The sequence below is a fragment of the Lepisosteus platostomus genome, chromosome 4 (assembly GCF_059453375.1).
Source record: "Lepisosteus platostomus isolate fLepPlt1 chromosome 4, fLepPlt1.hap1, whole genome shotgun sequence".
Taxonomy (NCBI): domain Eukaryota; kingdom Metazoa; phylum Chordata; class Actinopteri; order Semionotiformes; family Lepisosteidae; genus Lepisosteus; species Lepisosteus platostomus.
Window position 1 is genome coordinate 47683905 of NC_142614.1, and position 21379 is coordinate 47705283.

The following is a 21379-nucleotide window of genomic DNA, read 5'->3' on the forward strand; positions in this document are numbered from 1 at the left end:
CGGGTGTGAGACAAATGGTGTGCTGGTTACCCAAAACTGGGTGGGGACCTGATTTGAAGCAGTAGCCACTTCTGTGATATCTCGATGTGATGCTTATCAAAGGAACTCAACTACAGTTCAGGTGCGGGTGCAACAGCTCAAAAGGCCTGCTCCTGAGGAACCTTTCATGCAGTGGCAAGTTGACAATTGTAAAGGGAAACCTGGGCTCTTATAATCTGTTTTCCCGTTGGGCAGTGCCCTGCCGCTTGTATTATGATGAAGGGATGCCCTTCACAGGGAAAGTGTCAGGCTGTGGCTGCATTGTTTGGGGTGAGATGGACTGAGATCACCCTCAGTCTGCTGGAACAGTGGAACAAAGGAACAGAACTCTGAAAGATCGTCGAAACATCAGACTGAAGGAGCACCTTGGGTAGATGTTCTGCCTGCGGTTCTGTGTAGCCTGCGGGCTGGATCAAACAGAACTGTGTAACAGAGCCTGTTTGAATTCATCACGGGCCAACCAACGAACCTTCCTGGAGGGCCAAATCTGGCTAATGGATCACTGAATTTGCTAATTCTCTATTGTAGTATTGTAGATTGTTAATTGAAGCAGTGCATGAGGCTGGTGAACAGGTGCTGGACGTTTGGAGACCTCCAGTAGAGGGAAGACACGACCTGATACCTCGCGAGTGGTTGTGGGTGAGGAAGATGTACCCTGCCAGATGTTGCATCCCCGCTGGGGAGGGACCAAATCAAGTGCAACTGACAACTGACTCTGCCATCTGAGTGACAGGATGAGATCGCTGGATCTACGCTTCGCACTGCCACCAAGCCACTGCACCAGAGACTGAATGAACATTAATTATTATGCTGTTACTGTTTCTGTGTTTGATGGGCTTCCTGAGGGGGGCCGACAGTGTGCCTGTTAAGTGTAAGGAGTTTTACTTTGATAAATGGGGATATTGAATCAATACTTTATCAATCAGCCACAAATAATAATCAGAGCTCATGTTGGGTTTGTATTTCTATAAAGGACTGAAGAATGAAGAGATGAGAGATGCCCAGGACGTGAGATAATAATATCATTTTCTTGATTTTGTATGTTTTTGCAAACTATGCAGTCTAGTGGCTTGACGTAGGCTTTGTGCTCAAATGTATATAAAGATGCTGCCTGTCCTTGGTCAGTAAGATTTTGGTAAGCTGTCTGTACGCCCAGAATATGAAAAGAACTAACTGTTGTCTAGTCCGCAACTTAGATATAATTAATTGGCAGGTGTTGCTGTTTCATCATTTGTTTAGAATATGTCATAGTAACTCTTTGTGTTTTAAGGTATAAAGGACCATCTTCAGCTACTTATTTTTTAAGTCTGGTGGTTGCAAGCCGGACTTCCATATGCATATGAATAAAGAGACTACTGCTTCACAGACACCTGAACTTTGTCATTTGTTTGACACTACAGCCTCTTACTCACGTCCTCAATGTAGGGTTGACTGTTGTGTTGGACTGCCTGCCCACAGGTAATTTAGCCTATTTGGTAATTAGTGGCTCATTTGAAACCAGGGTATTGGATTGGATCTGACAACATAGCTGGTTAGCTTGATCCAGACTCCTACAACCTTTTGCATAAAGATGGGCCTCCTGTTCTTGGTTTTAAATGCACTTCCATCTAGCTGCCATTTCTCTCCTTTGGTTCAGTTGGTGAACTCCATCCTATTCAAAGACAACTGCAGCACAGCCCATCACACTGATTTACAAGTTGCAACACTGACAGACTCTAAATCTTAATCGCTACATACTGAACCTTACAAATACAGATTTTCTGTCCCAATTTCAAACAAATCTCATGGAGAAAATACATAGGAGCCTTTTTAAGAAAAACACCCTACCTCTGTGGGCAAAGGAGATACTTGAATTAAAGAAATGAAAGTGGAATGTTTGAGTAAATAAAAAGCAACACAGTAGAAGCAAGTCATGTCATAAGCAATAACAAGAACTAATGTAAATGTTTTGGTTTAAACATTCTCTACAAATTTGTTTCTTAGAAGATACCCTCTATGTACCCAACATAAGAAATGCTCAACATTTCAAAAACAATATTAATAACTGCATCACCTGTTTTATTTTTAAAGTGTAAGTGAGTTGGAAAATATGATTTAAAAGCATGGTCTGACAGGCATCACTGAAATGGACGCAACAAAAATTAAAATAATATGGTAATAGCCAGATTAGACTGAAAGCAACTCACCAAATTGAGGCTCAGAAATTACACCAACAAATTGTTATGACTTTAAAAACATCACATCTCTGCCTAGGTTACACATTTGTTGACACAGAGTCTACAAACACTCTATCATCATGATCCAGAGTCCCACTGATTACATTAGATTAGTTAAAACCTGCATTCCCATCTGATATTATCATTCCTCTGTGGGCTATCACATAATGCATAAGGTTGTGTTGATGCATGGAAATTTGACCAATTGGTATGGGATGTCTGTGTTTTTAAATTATTCTTCAGAGCCAGTCCTTGTTATCAGTAGTGACATCTTAACCAATGGTGCAGCCGACTCACATGTGGGGATTCTGGACACTCTGCGGGGGTCTGGCAGCAGAAGGGGACACCACTATCAGCCTGTCCTCCTCAGGCTCAGCAGGCCCGTTACAATAGGTCAGTTGCTGTCTCACTACACTCACATCTGAGGTCACCCCTGCAAAACAAGGTTAACATTTCTCAACACCCTTCACTTATCAAAACCCACAGCAGCATACGCACTGACACACGCACCAACCTTAACACAATGAGGGCAAATGCAAGAACTGACTGAGAAGGAAAATAGGCTGTAACGAACAGTTCTTTCCGGACCCTATGCGGACAACACAGTCCGACGGAGTGGGGAAACACTAGGGAAACGTCATGCAGGAAAATGGGGCTGAAGACAGGGGGGCGTGTCCAAGGTGCGCTGGTGCACGGGGGAGGTGTGGCCGAGGCGAACAATCCAGAAGAGAAGTCCTTAGGGAATATCCAAAAACACACGAGAAAGTCCAAAACCAGGAGATCCATCAAAAGAAGGGAATTAAAACCACGAAGGTCGGGTTGGAACCGGCGGACAGGGAACAGGAACGGGACCCGAGATTAAAACCTTAACGGGACCAGGGGCTTCCAGGTCCCGGACTCGCACGATATGGAAATCAGATGCAGAGCCCGGATGAGCGTCAGCGCCTGGCTTTTAAGGTGGGCTGGGAATAGGGAGCAGGTGCATAGAATAAAGTCACAAGTGAAAGGGCTGGAGCACCCTTAAGGAGGGAGGACTATAATCGTGACATAGGCAAGGTCTTTATCTTCTTTATCTTTTTAACTCTAAATGAGTCCCAGCAGACAGAAAGTTTCAATCTCTACTGTGCTTTACTGTTCAATCCTAGAGGTACTAATGGAGACAGTGGAGAAAAGTGAAAAAAATGATAAACACTGCTTTGTCATCTTTACAGATGTAGTGTGCTCTCTGAAGGCACCAGTTCTGTAGGGTTTGGGCATTTACGGGGATTTACTGATGAAGCGCTAGTTCACTTTATTTAATTTAGAAGAAGGTGGAGGAGCTGCCACTGCGATGAATGTTTCAGTGAGGAGGAGTGGGAGATTTTTTTCTTTTTGTATTGCTTCTTGACTAAAAAAAATTGCAAATCTGTTATTTCGGCGTAGCACTATCAACGCTCCACCATCATATTTATTCCCGTACTGCCCATTCCCCCGCTTCGGAAATGTTAGGTTTGAGCAACTTCTCATCAACACACGACACTGTGCTCACTCATGTCTCCCACCACAACAGAATGACGCGTGAGGACCCCTCAGCTTTTGAGGTGAGAACGGTTGCAAGCTGACCCTTGTGACCCACAAAGTTCCGCATTTGAACATAAAAGTGTCTCCTGTTGGAAGAGGTACTGATGTTTGCAGCCCTAGCAACACTCCATGTTAAAATATGTCCCGTTAAATTCAGTTCAACCATGATCTAAGACTCCACGGTGGAAGTAAGACTGAAAGAAAAAGGCGCTAGCTTTCTTGGGGTAATTTTTAATGCTTCTGAATTTTAAATTTTTATTGATGTGTGTAAAATGTTACTTTGTTCAGTACATCTTAACTTATCCATAACAATCACCTATCCTACTCTTAGTCAGAGGTTTTGTACATAGGTTTTGTTTAGTGTGCTTCCAAGGTTATATCCTGCAGCAAAATGGATGACAACACATGAAAGGAAATGCAGGTTTATTCAACACCTTCTTAAAAGACAAAGCCCATTTTGTATTTTGTTTGAGCCTGGTGCTTTCAAGAGTGAACCAGTTTCTTGTACTTCTTGGTTCAAACAAGTTTGGCTGAAGGCTTCATGCCACTCCTGTCATTCGGCTGAGAAGGGTGTTCTGATCATGGGCAGTCGTGGCTTTGTAGCTGGACAGTTCCAGTGTGACGGTGGCAGTGCTAGATGGCAAAGAGCGAAGGATGGTGGAGTAACCCTGTGAGAAAGATGAACAAAAGAAAAATCATTTTTGTAAAGAAATGCTCACTCCCATCACACTCCATTGTTTCCTGATGAATATTTTGTTAAACATGTTTTTAAACAACAAAGCCCATATTGTAATGAAACCTGAAGGACAGACAAGCTTAAATGTTCTATAAAAAATATTTATTCTGTCACTAAAAACCCTGTCTTTTGCCCCATCTATTTTTCGATAGATTTGAATAGATTAAGACTAAATACAGCAATAAACATTTAATAAAGCATTTGATATTTGAGTAGTATTTTTAAATCAAATTGAAAGAAACCAAACTGATTTTGTTGTTAGCATATTGGTTTAACAAAGCCAATTGTAAAAAACAGCACAACACTTCTTCTAACCTCTATGTATTGTGCCCTGGGCTGCTCAGAATATTTAACAATTGCATCTTTAACTTCTGTCTTGCAATAAGCAATGACTTTTCTTTCTACATATATTTCTCTTATGTTTTCTTATATCGGTTTATTCATTTTGGGGACTACTTTCTAGAAATCAGCCTTCCATCAAGGGCGCTTGCTTCCAGTGCACTTAGTCAACAGCTCACATCCAGCTTTTTGTGAACTTTCTGATTTTATTCTCTGTGGAAGTCTAACAGACACAAAAGTGGGAGAGTTGGTAAAGGTGGAAGTTGGCACCAGGATAGACAATGGCTGGGTGATCATGTACATGAAGCATATGGAATACAATACGTCCATCAATCAGTCAAGCAACATCACTGGGAGCCTCAAGCTCCAGCCCATCTACATTTAATTAAGGGTGTACCAGAACAGGCCTGCCACAGTACTTTCATTTTTCATCTTTCACACAATTCAGTTATTGCTTTAATTCATTCACTGATTATGAATAACAGACATTTAAAAAAATAAAGTAGTTTTTAATTAGTGAGCGATACCTTTAAATACATTGGAAGCTAAACATATTCCAGATTAGTACTATGAATGTAAAAGGATAACCTAAGAAATGCATTGGTAGAAATGTATTACAATATTTAATACTCTATAACTTTCTAAAGCACATACTAAATGTAATATTTATTTTAATAAAATAAACAGTCTGACTATTAATGATGTATATTGTCCCCTATTAAGTGTTTGTGAATGTAGATTGTGATTTTATACATTTTAGACCTACATTTTCAATTAAAAGGAAATGAAATGTTTCTGTTTTAAAATTAGAGCTGTACTGTAAAATACAGGACCGCAGAACACAGACAGTACCTTTTGCTCAAAGTCGGTGCTTCAGGGAAGACAGCAACCGCTGTCCAAAGTGTCTGAAATGACAAATCTTTGCATGAGACTCATTGCACCACGGAGTTGCAAAGCTGGCTCCTTGAAGCATATCACCATCTTACCCGTCTAGGAAAAGAGCAAGCTTGTACCTGGTTTCCTGGGAGGCATCTTGTGCCAGCCGAGTGGCAGCAGGCAGGATGCGGTTGGTGATATCCCTGGGGAGGTTATGTGCACCCATCCTCTCCACCAGGTCTGCCAGGTGATGAGCCATACACGCCCTCACTCTGGAGTTCAGGTGACTGTGCACACAGAACATTGTATTGTATATTACTGAGCTGTTACTTTGATTGAAACCATATCAACCTGTCACCTAACCATTGGCAATGTGGACCTCATTTTCCAATGCTTAACCAGATTTCTTTTAAAATGATAAAAAATTATATTTAACCGTCTAATGTTGTTTTTATATTTTTTTAAGTACTGTATGTTAGCATTGTATGGCAGCATGGTGGCGCAGTGGTTAGCATTGCTGCCACGCAGTGTCGAATGGGTTCAATTTCGGACCTGGGGTGCTATCTGCTTGTGTGTTCTCATGTGTTTCTGGTGTGAGTGTGCATGTGTCTGTGTCTGTGTGTCTGTCCTGTGACGGACTGGTGACAAGTCCAAGGTTTGGGCTGATTTACACCCGCTGTTTGCAGAAATAGGCTCCAGCTACCCTATGACCCTAAATTGGAGAAAGTGGTTAGAAAACGAATGGATATTAACATTGTAGTAAACATTCTTTATTACATGCTTTGATTTCAAGCTCCATGAAACGTAAATGACCCTTCACAGCTCCTGAAGTCAGACCCTAAGATTCTGGGTATTATTCTATTCTGTATATTTCTGCCCTCACCTCAGACCTCCATTCAGCAGCGCGTTGACTGCACGAGCAGGGGTACAGCTCTGCACCATGCAGTCCAGTGTGCTGTCTACACTTTGTCGGATGAATGTGTTCGATTCTCCGGCTTTCTCTAGCAGCACCTTCACTGTGTTCCCCAGTTCCGGGTCCATCCTTCTCTTCAGGAAGGTGAACACGTCTCCCAGACACACCACTGCCATCCTAGACACAGCTGATCGCAAGTTCTTCACCTGGGGAAAGGCAAACCACCGTCAGCACTGCAGAGCCTCGTCTGTGCCCCTCTCTTGAACCATTCTATATGAATGGTTCAGAATGGATACAAAAACAGTGAAAAGCAATCATACAAATGAACAATTAATATTTTGGAGAGATCACACCTCCTGCACGAGCGCCAGGGAGACATCGTGCAGTCTGCTGATCAGGATGGCAGGGTGATGCTGGGACAGACGCCTTATAAAGCTCAGTCCATCAACCTTCCTCTCCCTGAATTCAGTGAACGGAAAGAAATACATCAACCAGGACAAGGAAAGAGGTCTAACTGTATAGAGATATGGGCAACAAGGTCTGTATTTTCACTAGTCAGAATTGTATTCATAGAAAACGGAATAGGTGGATGCTGATTGTACTGCTTTATGCCTACCAGTCGTCAGAGGCCAGAAACTGAAGGCTCTGGGTGAGGGCCAGCTCGGGCCTAGAGAAGGATTGCAGCCCAGGGTGCTCTGGACCATCTCTAGTCTTCCCTTTAAGGGCAGGGGACAGCTCATCTAAAGGTCACAACAGAGTGGGGAAACGTTCTGTGATCAGTTTGGTCACCACTGATTTGACAAAAGCAGATCGTGAAAGGCTTCTGCCTCGGGGCATCAGTAAAAAAGCTCTAGAAGAAGGAAAAAAACCTGACCTTGAAAGAAAGTGGTGGAAGAAAGTGAGAAAGAAAATCAGTGCAGATGTGTGGGAGATGCTGATCTGACCTGCGATATGGGGGGTACTCTTCAGAGGGGGAAAAGAGATGTTATCCCTCTCCTCTGCAGATCCATCCCCCCCTATCATGCGCAGGCGTTTTTTAAGACTCCCCACGCTCCTCCACCGGTCCTGGACGTGCCCCATCTTGTGTGTCTATAATAACAGAAAAGCACAAGTTAACCCTGGGGAATCCTGGCCTGGTTCAGTTTTGAGACCAGCTGGACTAGTCCTGGTAAACTTTTTTACTTTGAGTCCTCTGAAATATTTACTGTTGGACCCCATGACATAAATTGTTTCACAGCACTGAATTGTGATTCATAGTATTCATATACATTTACTTGTACTTGCTCCACCTAAAAAAACAGTACTGATGTATTGTCAGTATCAGTGTCAGTGCCAGTATTAGCAAATTAGAAAAAGAAATTGCAATTGTGTAGCCAGCAATAAAATCACCCTGGGAACAGGATAGTGAAAGGAAAGGAAAGGATAGTGTTTAGAGTAATCAACTGCTCAGATCTCAGCTAAAACTAAATTGCACAAGAATATATCATCTGTAGCATAAACAACTTGGATTGTAAAAAAAAAATCATACAAATTGACAGAACAGATATGATTTAATTTACTTACGTTTTCTAAAAAGAGAAGAACAAAACATTTTTTTAACTACTTGTCACCCTCAGGACTTGGTTGCTGTTGTGTGTATTTTTGGGGGAGTACAGTATAAAAAAAAATTCTACTATAAAAAAAAAATATTATACATACGCATACAGTATATTCAGAGTCTAATCCCAATCATTAAAGACACAAACACAATTTAAAGACATTTCCATAAATTCTATATATATTTTTCTACTGCGTCTTATAAATATTATTATTGGATGCCAGTAGAGTTGTGTTCATAACATTTATTTCACTAGGGACAACAACATCCAAGAACTGAATGTTTTGTGAATGCTAGCAATACCTACCTAGAAAAATTTGGTTTAACCCATCTGGTTAATAGGCAGCCTCCTGGCCATAAGACAAGCAGTCTCGAACCCCAGTCATTTGAGTGAACCGAGGGGTAGCTGCAAGGTGGAGATGGGGCGTAGGAGGAATGTTTGAGATAAATGCGAAGGGAGGTGTTGGAGTTCAGTATACTGTATGTAGCTAGTTTTATAATGCTGGTGATTAGGAACAGCTGTGTGAGATTGACTTGTCATTGTTATCCCTCCCGAACGTCTGTTAATATCTTCCATAGTTTGCTAAAACTAAGGTTGCTGCTGGAAGAGGTGTTAGTGGGGCCAGCAGGGGGCACTCACCCTGTGGTCCAAGTGGGTCCTAATGCCCCAGTATAGTGATGGGGACACTATACTGTAAACAGGCGTCGTCCCTCGGATGAGACGTAAAACCGAGGTCCTGACTCTCTGTGGTCATTAAAAATCCCAGGGCGTTTCTCGAAAAGAGTAGGGGTGTAACCCCGGCGTCCTGGCCAAATTTCCCATTGGCCCTTACCAATCATGGCCTCCTAATAATCCCCATCTATGAATTGCCTTCATTACTCTCTGCTCTTCTCCCCACTGATAGCTGATGTGTGGTGAGCGTTCTGGGGCACTATGGCTGCCGTCGCATCATCCAGGTGGATGCTGCACATTGGTGGTGGTGGAGGGGAGACCCCATTACCTGTAAAGAGCTTTGAGTGGAGTGTCCAGAAAAGCGCTATATAAGTGTAAGCAATTATTATTATTATTATTATTATTATTATTATTATTATTATTATTATTATATCTGGCAAGCCTTTTTGCATTTTATTTTGAGTTTCCTCTATATTTTGCTGCCGTAACATAACTTACAGCCATATGACGGCAACTCTATAATGCTGCTGATATAATTAAGTACAGTACATAGATGAAAGTGCCATGCAAGGGATTTGATAGGTGTTTTCTAAAAGCAAGCTAAAGGCTTTCACAAGTTATCCACCAGAGTCTACAAAAATGTAAAAATGTTTTAATTTCTGAGATAAATAACTGCGTCTGATCATTGTAAGCAATCTGGCCGGTCCAAAAATGATCAAATCCCTCAAATACCAAATATACTATAGATGGAAAAAGAAACATATTAGTCCTGTATCATTATTATTTCCTATATAGTGAACCCCTGAAGACATTTTTGCTGTTTGTTATTATTGGGTCAATTCATTTCCAGGCTGTATTTTTTATATCTAAATACTCTAATATTCTATTCCAGAATACTGTCTGTATAGGGCTTCAAATACTGTTGTTGTGAATATTAGGTCAGTACGTAGACAGGACTTGATCATAATATACTGTAGTTACACTTGTGTGCTATGGCATTACAGTATACAGAGTACATATGCTGATGGAGACATTATTACTAATCTTGATTGTTTTTGATGTCTAAATTGTTTTTGATGTCTTGATGTGAAGTGTTTATAAATAAATATACTGTAGAAGGTATTATAAAAAACTAGGACATTGGTGAAACACAAAAATGAAAGACCTACAGAGCATTTTTTGAAACTCAAAAGTTTTGTTTGTAAAAAACTCAAAACAAAAGCAAAGAGAAATAAAGGCCTCTTACTAACCTCCTGGACCTGGGGGTAACTGTTCTGTTGGACTGCCTGCCCATAGACTCGCGCCAGGGGCTCGACACTTGTGTTGCCAGTGCTGATGCCTTGCCCAGGGCACGACATCAGGCTCTGATGAGAAGCAACACGAGTGGAGCTCCCCAACACTCCTATAGAGGCAAAGTGACCAAAGCAATGTTTTAGTGAGTTGGAATATATGATTTAATTACATGGTCTGATAGGCATCACTGAAATGGACACAACAATATTAAAGTAATAATGTGATAATAGCCAGATTAGACTTAAAGCAACACACCAAATTGAGGCTCAGAAATTATACCAACAAATTGTTATGACTTAAAAAACATCACATCTCTCCCAAAGTTACACATTTGTTGACACAGAGTCTATCACAGTCTATCATCATGATCCAGAGTCACATTGACTACATTAGATTAGTTAAAGCTTGCATTCCCATCTGATATTATCATTCCTCTGTGGGCTAACTATCACATAATGCATCACATAACGCATAATTTAACAAAGAATCAAAGCTTAATAGTTAATTTTCCTCTGTTTTTCCTCAGAAAATAATAATAGGAGAAGAAATCACGTACAGTAGGTTGTGTTCATGCATGGGAATTTGACCAATTGGAATGGGATGTCTGTGTTTTGAAATTATCCTTCAGAGCCAGTCCTTGTTATCATTAGTGACATCTTAACCAATGGTGCAGCCGACTCACGTCTGGGGATTCTGGACACTCTGCGGGGCACTCGGGCCGGGGGTTTGGCAGCAGGAGGGGACACCACTATCAGCCTGTCCTCCTCAGGCTCACCAGGCCCTGCAAAACAAAGTCCGCATTTCTCAACACCCTTCACCTGTCAAAACCCACAACAGCAGACACACTGACACTCATGCCGAAGTACAAATGCCAAAATCAACTGAGAAAAATGTGGGCAGGTGTTATTCTTTATTTCTTTATCTCTAAATAAGACCCAGTAGGCAGCAATAATGAACAGCTACTGTGTAGGAAATGCAGTAATCTAGTCTAGAAAAGAAAAAACTGAAACAGACTGCCCCATTCAAAACCCAAGCTGTAATGTTTAATTACTGTTCAGTTTTGCCCAGTCTCACGGCTGGTTTCTCAGCACACAATCAAACACATTCAAACAAATGACAGGCCAGCAGCTCCAGCTGTCAGCACCTTGGTTGGGGCTGTCCTCCACTCTGGAAGCAGCCATCAGCTTTCTGGAGGGGATTCCAGCCAAGCGAGGCCTTGCTGCTAAAGGAGGGGAGTTATCGGACCTGCAGGGAAGACACAGAGACATAGAGGAGAAAAGTGAAAAAAATAATAACGATCAGCACTGCTCTGACAGTTATCTTTACAGAGCTGGAACAGAGCTGTCAATTTTGTGATCCCCAACCCCACAGGCAAGAATGTTGTGATGTCCACCGCGCCCTCCACAAAGTTTTATCTGTACAAAAAACATTGTAAATATAGGACACTTTCTGTCAGTGAGACATTAAAAAATCACCATGTTCACAGCCCTGCTATGGAGCATGTAAAAGCCACTAAAGAAAAAGATGCCAGCATGATCCACAAGCAGACAACTTCATCATTCTGAATATGTTAACTAACTCAAACCTGAAGAAGGCTCCACAGCCGAAACTTTGTGTTTTCTTTCTTCTCTTTTCAGCATGGAATAAATCTATTAGTTGTTCCTTTGAAGCCTACGCATGCTGACGCAGCTGAACTATGTTAACTGTTGCTTTTAGTATATTTTGGGTTTTTTTGTCTCAGCTTTTTTTGTAGGCGTTGTTATTTGTAAAGGTGGCGTGTGTCTGTGGGCCATGAGCTGTTGTGGACTGACCCGGCTTTGATGCCATCGAGGAAGTTGTGTGGGGGTGAGCTGAGCAAGTCTTGCTCCTCTGCCACAGTGTACTGCAGGAACCTGAGGGAGTTCGGCCTCTGAAGAACACAAAAGACACAAGCCTTTAACATTCCTTCTCAGTTCCTAACCCAGCTGGGCTCTCACTGCCAGTGCATTCGCACAGCTTATTGTAGCCAGCAGCCATATCACCCTGCAACTCACAACTGGCAACCCACTGAAGCTAAGCAGGTGTGAGCCTGGTCAGTACCTGGATGGGAGACCTCCTGGGAAAGACTAAGGTTGCTGCTGGAAGAGGTGTTAGTGGGGCCAGCAGGGGGCGCTCACCCTGTGGTCCATGTGGGTCCTAATGCCCCAGTATAGTGATGGGGACACTATACTGTAAACAGGCGCCGTCCTTCGGATGAGACGTAAAACCGAGGTCCTGACTCTCTGTGGTCATTAAAAATCCCAGGGCGCCTCTCGAAAAGAGTAGGGGTGTACCCCGGTGTCCTGGCCAAATTTCCAATTGGCCCTTACTAATCATGGCCTCCTAATAATCCCCCTCTATGAATTGGCTACATTACTCTGCTCTCCTCCCCACTGATAGCTGATGTGTGGTGAGCGTTCTGGCGCACTATGGCTGCCGTCGCATCATCCAGGTGGATGCTGCACATTGGTGGTGGTGGAGGGGAGTCCCCATTACCTGTAAAGCGCTTTGAGTGGAGTGTCCAGAAAAGCGCTATATAAGTGTAAGCAATTATTATTATTATTATTATTATTATTACTTTTTGTGCAAAGCAAAATAGAAAAGACTTGGGAATGAAACCTTGAAACCTCCTGAAGAACATAACCAAATAAAACTACACAAGCAAGCTCTTATCCCTTCCTTTTTCTGCACATTTAAATGACGATATGTGGGTTAGAAATGCCCTGGTGTGTTCTGACCTCCTCGTAGTCCACTGCCTCCTCTTCTCCATAAACCTGCAGGTTATTTTCCGTTGGGCGCTCCAAGGGGCGCCCTGTCTGGCCGGCCTTTCCGGAGTCCCTGGGCAAGCCCTGGGCCCTGTCGGGCAAGGGCTTGGTGCCTCTAGAGATCGGGGGCACGGGTTTAATCCCACTGAATACACAGCGGCAGGTTGTGGAGCACATCTGAGAGGCTCTGAGGAGCTCTGGGAAGGTCCTTCCCTGGGCTTCACCTGAAGAACACAGACAGGGCTTACACATACTGTCTGAACATAACGTTCTGAGAGGAAACTATATTTCCACTTCACCTTTAAGAAGAATAAAGGGTGAGGACTGCTTGTCTACTGTGAAGGCTGTAGTGGTTAGTCAGGATGGCAGTCTTCCTAACAAGTTGCCATTGTTGCTAAAACACTACATCAAGTCCCCTGCTCTTTCACCACATGGAAGTCAAGTTGTGCAAATCAACCTGACTGTAACCACTACCAGTCTTCCACCTCTCTCTCTGTCAGAAGGGTTGGTGGGGCTCAGGAACTGCATGTCCGAGTCCTCTCCACCACTGTTCTGTGACATCCTCAGGAGCCCTTTCTTCCCTGAAACCTGGGGCTGGCAAGGCTCTGGGATAACTGGGTGGGGGAAGCAGAGTTGCTGGGGTTAACAAAAACAAAACCCACCTGTATTCTGGCCAGAATCTACTGCAAATGAGTTTGCTTACTCTGAAGGAGCTCCTTGGGATTTTCTCGGTGAATCTGGAGATATCATCACCTTGTGAGCTTTTGTCACCTGATGATCTACTGCCTTACAGAACCAAAACTTCACACCCAATACTCAAAACTCTGTCACGCCATCTGTTGGTGTGTTGGTACAGCTGGAACTGTAATGTGTACAGTAATGTGAACTGGCATGGCCACACCTCAGAGTTCAATAAATCCTGGGTTGTGCTGTTATCTCTAGCGCGGCTTGATTTGTGCCCATTGTCTACAGATCAGTTCACAAGTCCTTGAGAGTTCTAAAGGTCTTTGAAACAGATTAGTTGTTATTAGTTATAATAACATTTCTTTTCAATGCTGCTGGAGAATCCTGGATCATGGATAAAAAGGTAAGTTTTTTTTATATACAGTTACGAAGGTCGGATGTCAGAAAGAAATAGTATCAAGTCTGTAATAAATCCCTCTTTACAGGCCATGAGAGAGTTTTTGTTACCAGTGAGCTTTTGTACAGTATGTAACTCTGGTACCAGTCCCTGTTATCATTAGTGACATCTTAACCAATGGTGCTGCCGACTCACATGTGGGGATTCTGGACACTCTGCGGGGCACTCGGCCCGGGGGTCTGGCAGCAGGAGGGGACACCACTATCTGCCTGTCCTCCTCAGGCTCAGCAGGCCCGTTAGAATAGATCAGTTGCTGTCCCACTTCACTCACATCTGAGGTCACCCCTGCAAAACAAGGTCAAAATTTCTCAACACCCTTCAGAAATGTCACCCTTTTCACCAATCTCACAACACCACAGCCCACAGTACCAGACACACTGACACTCGCACCAACCTCAACACAAGGAGGGCAAATGCAAGAACCGACCAAGAAGGAAAATAGGCAAGTTCTTTATTTCTTTATCTCTTTAACTCTAAATGAGTCCCAGCAGACAGGAAGTTTCAACCTCTACTGTCCTGTATTGCTCAAACCTAGAGCTGTACTGATTAGGTTACTTTCCATTTTGCCCAGTCCCACAGATGGTTACTCAGCACACACTCATACACACAACCAAACACATTCAAACAAATGACAGGCCAGCAGCTCCAGCTGTCAGCACCTTGGTTGGGGCTGTACTCCACTCTCGAAGCAGCCATCAGCCTTCTGGAGGGGACTCCAGCCAAGCGAGGCCTTGCTACTGATGAAGGGGAGTTATCGGACCTGCAGGCAAGACACAAATGGAGACAGTGGAGAAAAGTGAAAAAATGATAAACACTGCTCTGTCATCTTTACAGAGTTCGAGCAGTGTTGTCAACTGTGTTCACTCCCTTGCCAAGTTCACAGTCCTGCTTTGAAGCACATAAAACCACAAAAGATGCAAGCTTGGAAAACAACAAGCTAATTTTATCAACACTCTTCACTCCAGCCCCCACAAAAAAACAGAAAAGATGTTTCTAAAAGTAGTAGGCTACCTGTGTGGCAGTAAGCAAAAACTGAGTAACAAGTTTGGAAAACGAGCTTCAGTGCACTGTTTATGAAAGCCACAACCGTCTTGAGTTGTAAAGGCAGCATTTTAATTGCTCTGAATGTGTCTGCAATGTGTACATTTCTGAGGGCCGTGTGTCATGGACAGACCTGGGTTGGGCGTTCGGCGGCACAGGCTTGATTCCATTGGAGAAGCAGCGAGAACGCACAAGCGTGGCTTTAGTTAGCACAGGGCAATTCTCAAGGGCTTCACCTGAAGGACACAGTAGGAAAGGCATTCATGAAAAATAAAAAAAGCAACTAGATCACATTTATTTTCTAACCACTTTATTTAATTTAGTGTTGCAGATAGCACGCCAGGAAGTGAGCCAGTGCTCACCACTGTACCACCAGCTGGAAGGAAAACTAAAAGATACTCCAGAAGCAGGGTTGAGAAACATTGCTTTAATACTGATCAGTTACAAATATCAGTCTCTGAAGAGGAATAATCTTACTCCCTAGCTTGCTGCCAAGTTCAGAACAAGCTGCTACTGTATTTTGCCATGACAGAGTTTGGGACAGGGGAGAAGAAATAGAGGCAGCAGAGGGCAGATGCATTGAAAAGCCAGGAATCAACAAAACAGGTGACCACACAAACACCAATAATGGGAATCAGTGCACATTGGCAAAGCAGGTTAATCCCATCAAAGCTCTGTTAATTTAGTCTTAATTTCAATTTATCTTGATCACATCCTCAGCTCTGACAGGGACAGCAGAAAATCTTTTTGTTCAGCAACTGCTAATCATGCAAGACCTCTCAATGTGCCTGGTGTTTCATACATATAGCACTGCACACGCACAACCCACTTCACCTCCTCCAGCCCTGCCAACATACTGCATGTTACTGACACAGACTACTCCCTACCAGGAGCACATGTCTTTTTCCTCACACAAGGAGGGAAATGTACTTCACTTTCCTTTACCACACCATGGACAGAAATGTTTGGAATGATTTTGGTGGAGTTAATGCAAGCCTAAATGACTCCTTTTTCTCTGGATTCAGAATTAGCTAAAGAATTCAAAATAGACTGTATACACACTGATAACTACAGTTCATAACTCATTACTCAGCCTGAAATTAATAGTCTAGAAAGTATAAATCAGGTACTTACCAATGCGTTTGGCACGTTTGGCATTTTTCTGACTTATATTCATTGTTCTAGTGAACTGCAGGTCTTTCTCAGAGGAGCCACTCAGTTGGGGAGACCGGGGATCTCTGTCCATCTGAGAGGCAGGAACAATGAAGTTCTTAGTGCTTGTTAATGCTTAATGTATGATTTCCAGAAAAACAGCAGTTTTTGTAGCAAATGCATGTTTTACTAATTTACATATTTTATCATTTCCATGTACTGTAATTGAATCTGAATATCCTTAAATATTTTATGTAGAAAGAGTGCAAGAGACATTTAAAACATGTAGATCAGTTTTAGCTACCATGTTGACAGACAGCTGATATAGTGATAATTTGTATTCAATTTCAGTACAGTTCTCAGCTCATCATCTCCACTTTCATTTCTTTGGAGAACATGAACCTGAGGACTCAAGAACAGTAGAAGCTTATGTGATCTCCTTCTCTTCCAAGGAGTCCAAACAGTAAAATCCTGTTTGCTTCAATAAAATGTCCAAATTTGGACAGTGATATCACTGGATCCAGTCTACTTACTTAACACAGTTTTCATTACAAACTATTCTGATTTGCTACTTTAAAAATGACAAGTATTAAAACTGACACTCAAGCAAAACTCCTCAAAGAGTTGTGATGTGTTATCTGTACTCAACTCAAGCATTACAATAGTAACATCGCATATTGACAGATGTAATGGAATGTATAAATCAAACACGAAAAATATGGGATTACAAACATTCAGACCTGTATAGACTGTCCAAAATGTCCAACTGTCCAAAATGCAGCAAACTCTAAGCAGGCAGTTCTATTCTATAATTTACAACTGGAGAAACAGTAATAGGGGGCTGTACTTACTGCTAACATTATCTATTTGCTGATTTGTACTTGCAGAGTTTATAAGCAGCATGTTTATAAAAGATGAATGTTAATGCAACTCAGCTCCTTGATGATTTAAAAAAAATATTAGACATACAGATTGTAATCTGAAGAACAAAGAGAAGCCACCCCTAACTGTATATAGATCCCATTTCTAGCTGCTACTTCAAGGAGCCCAGATTGGGCCTTAAGACACCTAACTAGGAATCCTGTTGAAAGCACCCACAGCTCTCCAAAGTAACAAGCAGCCCAGCCATTTTATTGAAGCATCAATACCACGGCATGTTTCAATAATTAATTCTCTTTTAGTTTCAGGTTGTGGCTCTTTTGCTACAAAAACTGCTTGACCCTATCTATCTACACTCCTTGGATTTTTAAAAACTAGAATATCTCTCACATCTTTCATTTGTATGGATTCACCAATCGACTGAACTATAAAAGTCTGAACATTTAATTACCTAATGTAAGTTTAGAGGTATGGTGAATACAAATTAATGCAGTATTATAAATGAGATTTTACTACTGTTGCAAACCTTATGTATTGCTTCAATGCTGAAGGGAGTAAGCTACACACTTCTTGTTTTATACCCAAACATTTTGTTTGTAATTTTATTGTTCTAATTAACATGAAAAAATCATCATAAACACCCAGATGCCTATAGTACAATCCTGTCTGGCGATTGATATTACCTATGTGATATGTATACCGATTATTAATCTTTATTTTACATAGCAGTTTTCAGAAAACATTGTTTCTTAGGAAAGTGCACATTCAGGAGAGATCATTGTACCAAATAAATCAATATACAGAAGACAACATGCAGAATACATCATAAGATCTATGTGACTGCCAGGGTCTTAAGGTCAGATCTGAAAACAGACTACAAGGTGAGACTACTAGAAAGCCTTATCATGCACTGTTCATAATCTGGTAGAGAGGACAAAAACTTGGCAATATCAGAAGAAAAGACAGTGTGATCAGGGAATTAATTTATTGGGACCATAAAACATAAGAAGAAAAAAAGGTACTTTTTGAAGTCTGAAAGAAATTCAGTAGAGATACGGATTGTGCATAGAGTATGTACTGTATTTCATGACATGGGTGACGTTTTCTAGAAGAACTAGACAGAACTGGCTACTAGATGTTTAACGGGAAAGATTTATTTTCTTAATACGATGTGTGGTTCTGGTGTAAAAAAAACGTCTTACAGTTGGTGAATGAAGTAAGCACACATTCAAAAGTAACAAGACCAGTGCTCGACTTCACACCCCACTGTTTTTTTATATCGTTTTTGGATATGTTTGTATTTCTTATTGATAAAAATATGAATGAAGATACTGCTTGTCTTGAAAAAAACGTTTCTGTTGCTCCGATCCTCGGACAATGATGTGTTTGCGACTCCCATCTCTTACAGGCGGTCGCATCGGTTCACCACGTGCTGGAAAGCGTCGCTACACCCCCATGCCCTCACACGAGTTTTTACAAATCTTGAACTGTACAAATTTACATCTTCATTGATATACACATCGATTTTAATCAAACGAATTCGTTGCTTTCAGGATAGTTAAACGGGAGCTCATTCTGGTGCTCTCATGCTTCTTCCTCTGCATACCTTCTGCACAAAGTAGCGTGTAGAAGGGCACCGTTTGCACGACATTTTACTGAAGCTGGTCGTAACGGAAAATCGACAGATTTCCGCGGACACCCAATGTAAAAAAACAGTATTTTTTACCACTTTGGTTACACAGTGTAGAAACAAGCAGTCCAATTCAGAAAATAGACTTCGCCTGATCTTTACCAAGTTGCAGGGTTGCAGATGCGCAGTAACCGCACAAAAATAAGACTGTCGCTGCCATGCAAGTTTTTTTTTTCTGCACCATAGTTTACTGTTCTTGTGTTACACGCACGTCATATTAATTTACTTTTAAAATATTACACCAGACTATTTCTAACTAATAGAAAAATAGTGAAACACTAATGTTATACCAGATAAAGTCTCAGTGAAAGCAACTTCTCTTAAAGGGTACTGTAACTACTCCTAAAATCTATAGGTACCTTTCTGCTTTGCTGCGGTATTCCTAATCCGGGAAGGTTTTGCTGCAATAGTTTGCCACTCTCTTGACCATTACTACCGGGCGTACAATACGTTTTTTTTATATATGCCCTGACGAAGAGAATGAGCTAAAGCAATAACCTATGAGAAACTACGAACATTTTAACCCCTTGAGCAATCCGTCACTCTCTCAGTAATAATGCAATTGTGAGTTCAGAGATGACGCGCTGATCGCTGCGTGGCGCTTTACAGATTGAGCACGTGACCTCTATAACACGCGATCTGCGAAAATGACGTTCAGGTTAATTGAAAACAAATGCTCGGGTGAAAAAAATATTTTGCAACTTTGGAATTTGGAAAATGCAATTCCAATTACAAAATCCGACCTCGTTCATCTTTTTTGTGGAGCTAGAGTCGCGTTTTGAGATGAAGAAGGTGGAGGAGCTGCCACTGCGGTGAATGTTTCAGTGAGGAGGAGTGGGAGATTGTTCTTCTTTGTATTGCTTCTTGACTAAAAAAAAAGTTGCAAATCTGTTATCTCGGTGTAACACTATCGATGCTCCACCCTCGTGATTATTCCCGTACTGCAGTTCCACCCCTTCGGAAACGTTAGGTTTGAGCAACTTGCTCATCAACACTGTGCTCACTCATGTCTCCCACCGCAACAGAATGACGCGAGAGGACTCCTTTGCTTTTGAGGCGAGTACGGTTGCCAGCCGACCCTTGTGACCCAGAAAGTCCCGCATTTGAACATTAAAGTGTCTCCTGTTGGAAGAGGTACTGATATTTGCAGCCCTGGCAATATTGCATGTTAAAATATGTCCCGTTAAACTCAGTTCAACCATGACCTAAGACTCCACTGTGGAAATAAGACTGAAAGAAGAAGGCACTAGCTTTCTTGGGGTAGTTTTTAATGCTTCTGCATTTTAATTTTTTATTGATGTATGTAAAATGTTACTTTGTTCAGTACATCTTAATTTATCCATAACAATCACCTATCCTACTCTTAGAGCTTTTGTACATAATTTATTAAGATAATTTTAGCTGGTAATTCCAAACTTTGAAGTCAGTTTAGTGTGTTTCCCAAGTTATATCCTGCAGCAAAATGGATGACAACACATGAAAGGAAATGCAGGTCTTTTCAACCCCTTCTTAAAAGACAAAGCCCAGTCTACATTTTGTATGAGCCTGGTGCTTTCAAGAGTTAAACAGTTTCTTGTACTCCTTGTTTCAAACATGTTTGGCTGAAGGCTTCATGCCACTCCTGTCATTCGGCTGAGAAGGGTGTTCTGATCATGGGCAGTCATGGCTTCGTAGCTGGACAGTTCCAGTGTGAAGGTGGCAGTGCCAGATGTCAGAGCGCAAAGGACTGTGAAGTAACCCTGTGAGAAAGATGAACAAAAGAAAAGTCATTTTTGTAAAGAAATGCTCACTCCCATCACACTCCATTGTTTCCTGATGAATACTTTGTTAAACATGTTTTTAAACAACAAAGCCCATATTGTAATGAAACCTGAAAGACAGACAAGCTTAAATGTTCTATAAAAAATATAAACATTTATTCTGTCACTAAAAACCCCGTCTTCTGGCCCGTCTATTCATCGATAAATTTGAATAGATTAAGACTAAATTGCAGCAATAAACATTTAATATAGCATTTGATATTTGAGTTGTATTTTTAAATCAAATTGAAAGAAACCAAACTGATTTTGTTGTTAGCATATTGGTCTAACAAAGCCAATTGTAAAAAACAGCACAACACTTCTAACCTCTATGTATTGTGCCCTGGGCTACTCAGAACATTTAACAATTGCATCTTTAACTTCTGTCTTGCAATAAGCAATGACTTTTCTTTCTACATATATTTCTCTCATGTTTTCTTTCATCGGTTTATTCATTTTGGGGACTACTTTCTAGAAATGAGCCTTCCATCATGATTTCAAACGGGTTGAAGAAATTGTATTGTGCTACATGATTATTCTAGTCTTCATCTTTTCCTTTTGAGCAAATGTTACCTTGTGCATACAGCGAGACACACAGGCTGAGACCATGGCCATTGATGTCCCAGGCTGTATGCTGACAGAGTTAACTGTA

At 41.6% G+C, this 21379-nt stretch overlaps 1 protein-coding gene and 1 long non-coding RNA gene across 2 annotated transcripts; one reads left to right on the plus strand and one right to left on the minus strand.

The window, feature by feature from the left end:
* The first annotated feature begins 275 nt into the window (after positions 1 to 275).
* On the plus strand, positions 276 to 988 carry LOC148673307 (uncharacterized). Its single transcript, XR_015935986.1, has 2 exons — positions 276 to 857; positions 910 to 988. It is a non-coding gene; the product is annotated as an uncharacterized LOC148673307 (long non-coding RNA).
* A 3233-nt stretch (positions 989 to 4221) lies between these two features.
* Positions 4222 to 10573, minus strand: LOC148673308 (TOG array regulator of axonemal microtubules protein 1-like). The gene is made up of 6 exons (XM_088629694.1): positions 10200 to 10573; positions 7033 to 7768; positions 6650 to 6885; positions 5904 to 6053; positions 5743 to 5795; positions 4222 to 4483 (listed from the first exon to the last, which is right to left on the minus strand). The coding sequence occupies exons 2-5, from the start codon at positions 7165 to 7167 to the stop codon at positions 5750 to 5752; spliced, it is 567 nt and encodes a 188-aa protein (XP_088485820.1). The 5' UTR covers positions 7168 to 7768; positions 10200 to 10573; the 3' UTR covers positions 4222 to 4483; positions 5743 to 5749.
* Between the last annotated feature and the right edge of the window lie 10806 nt (positions 10574 to 21379).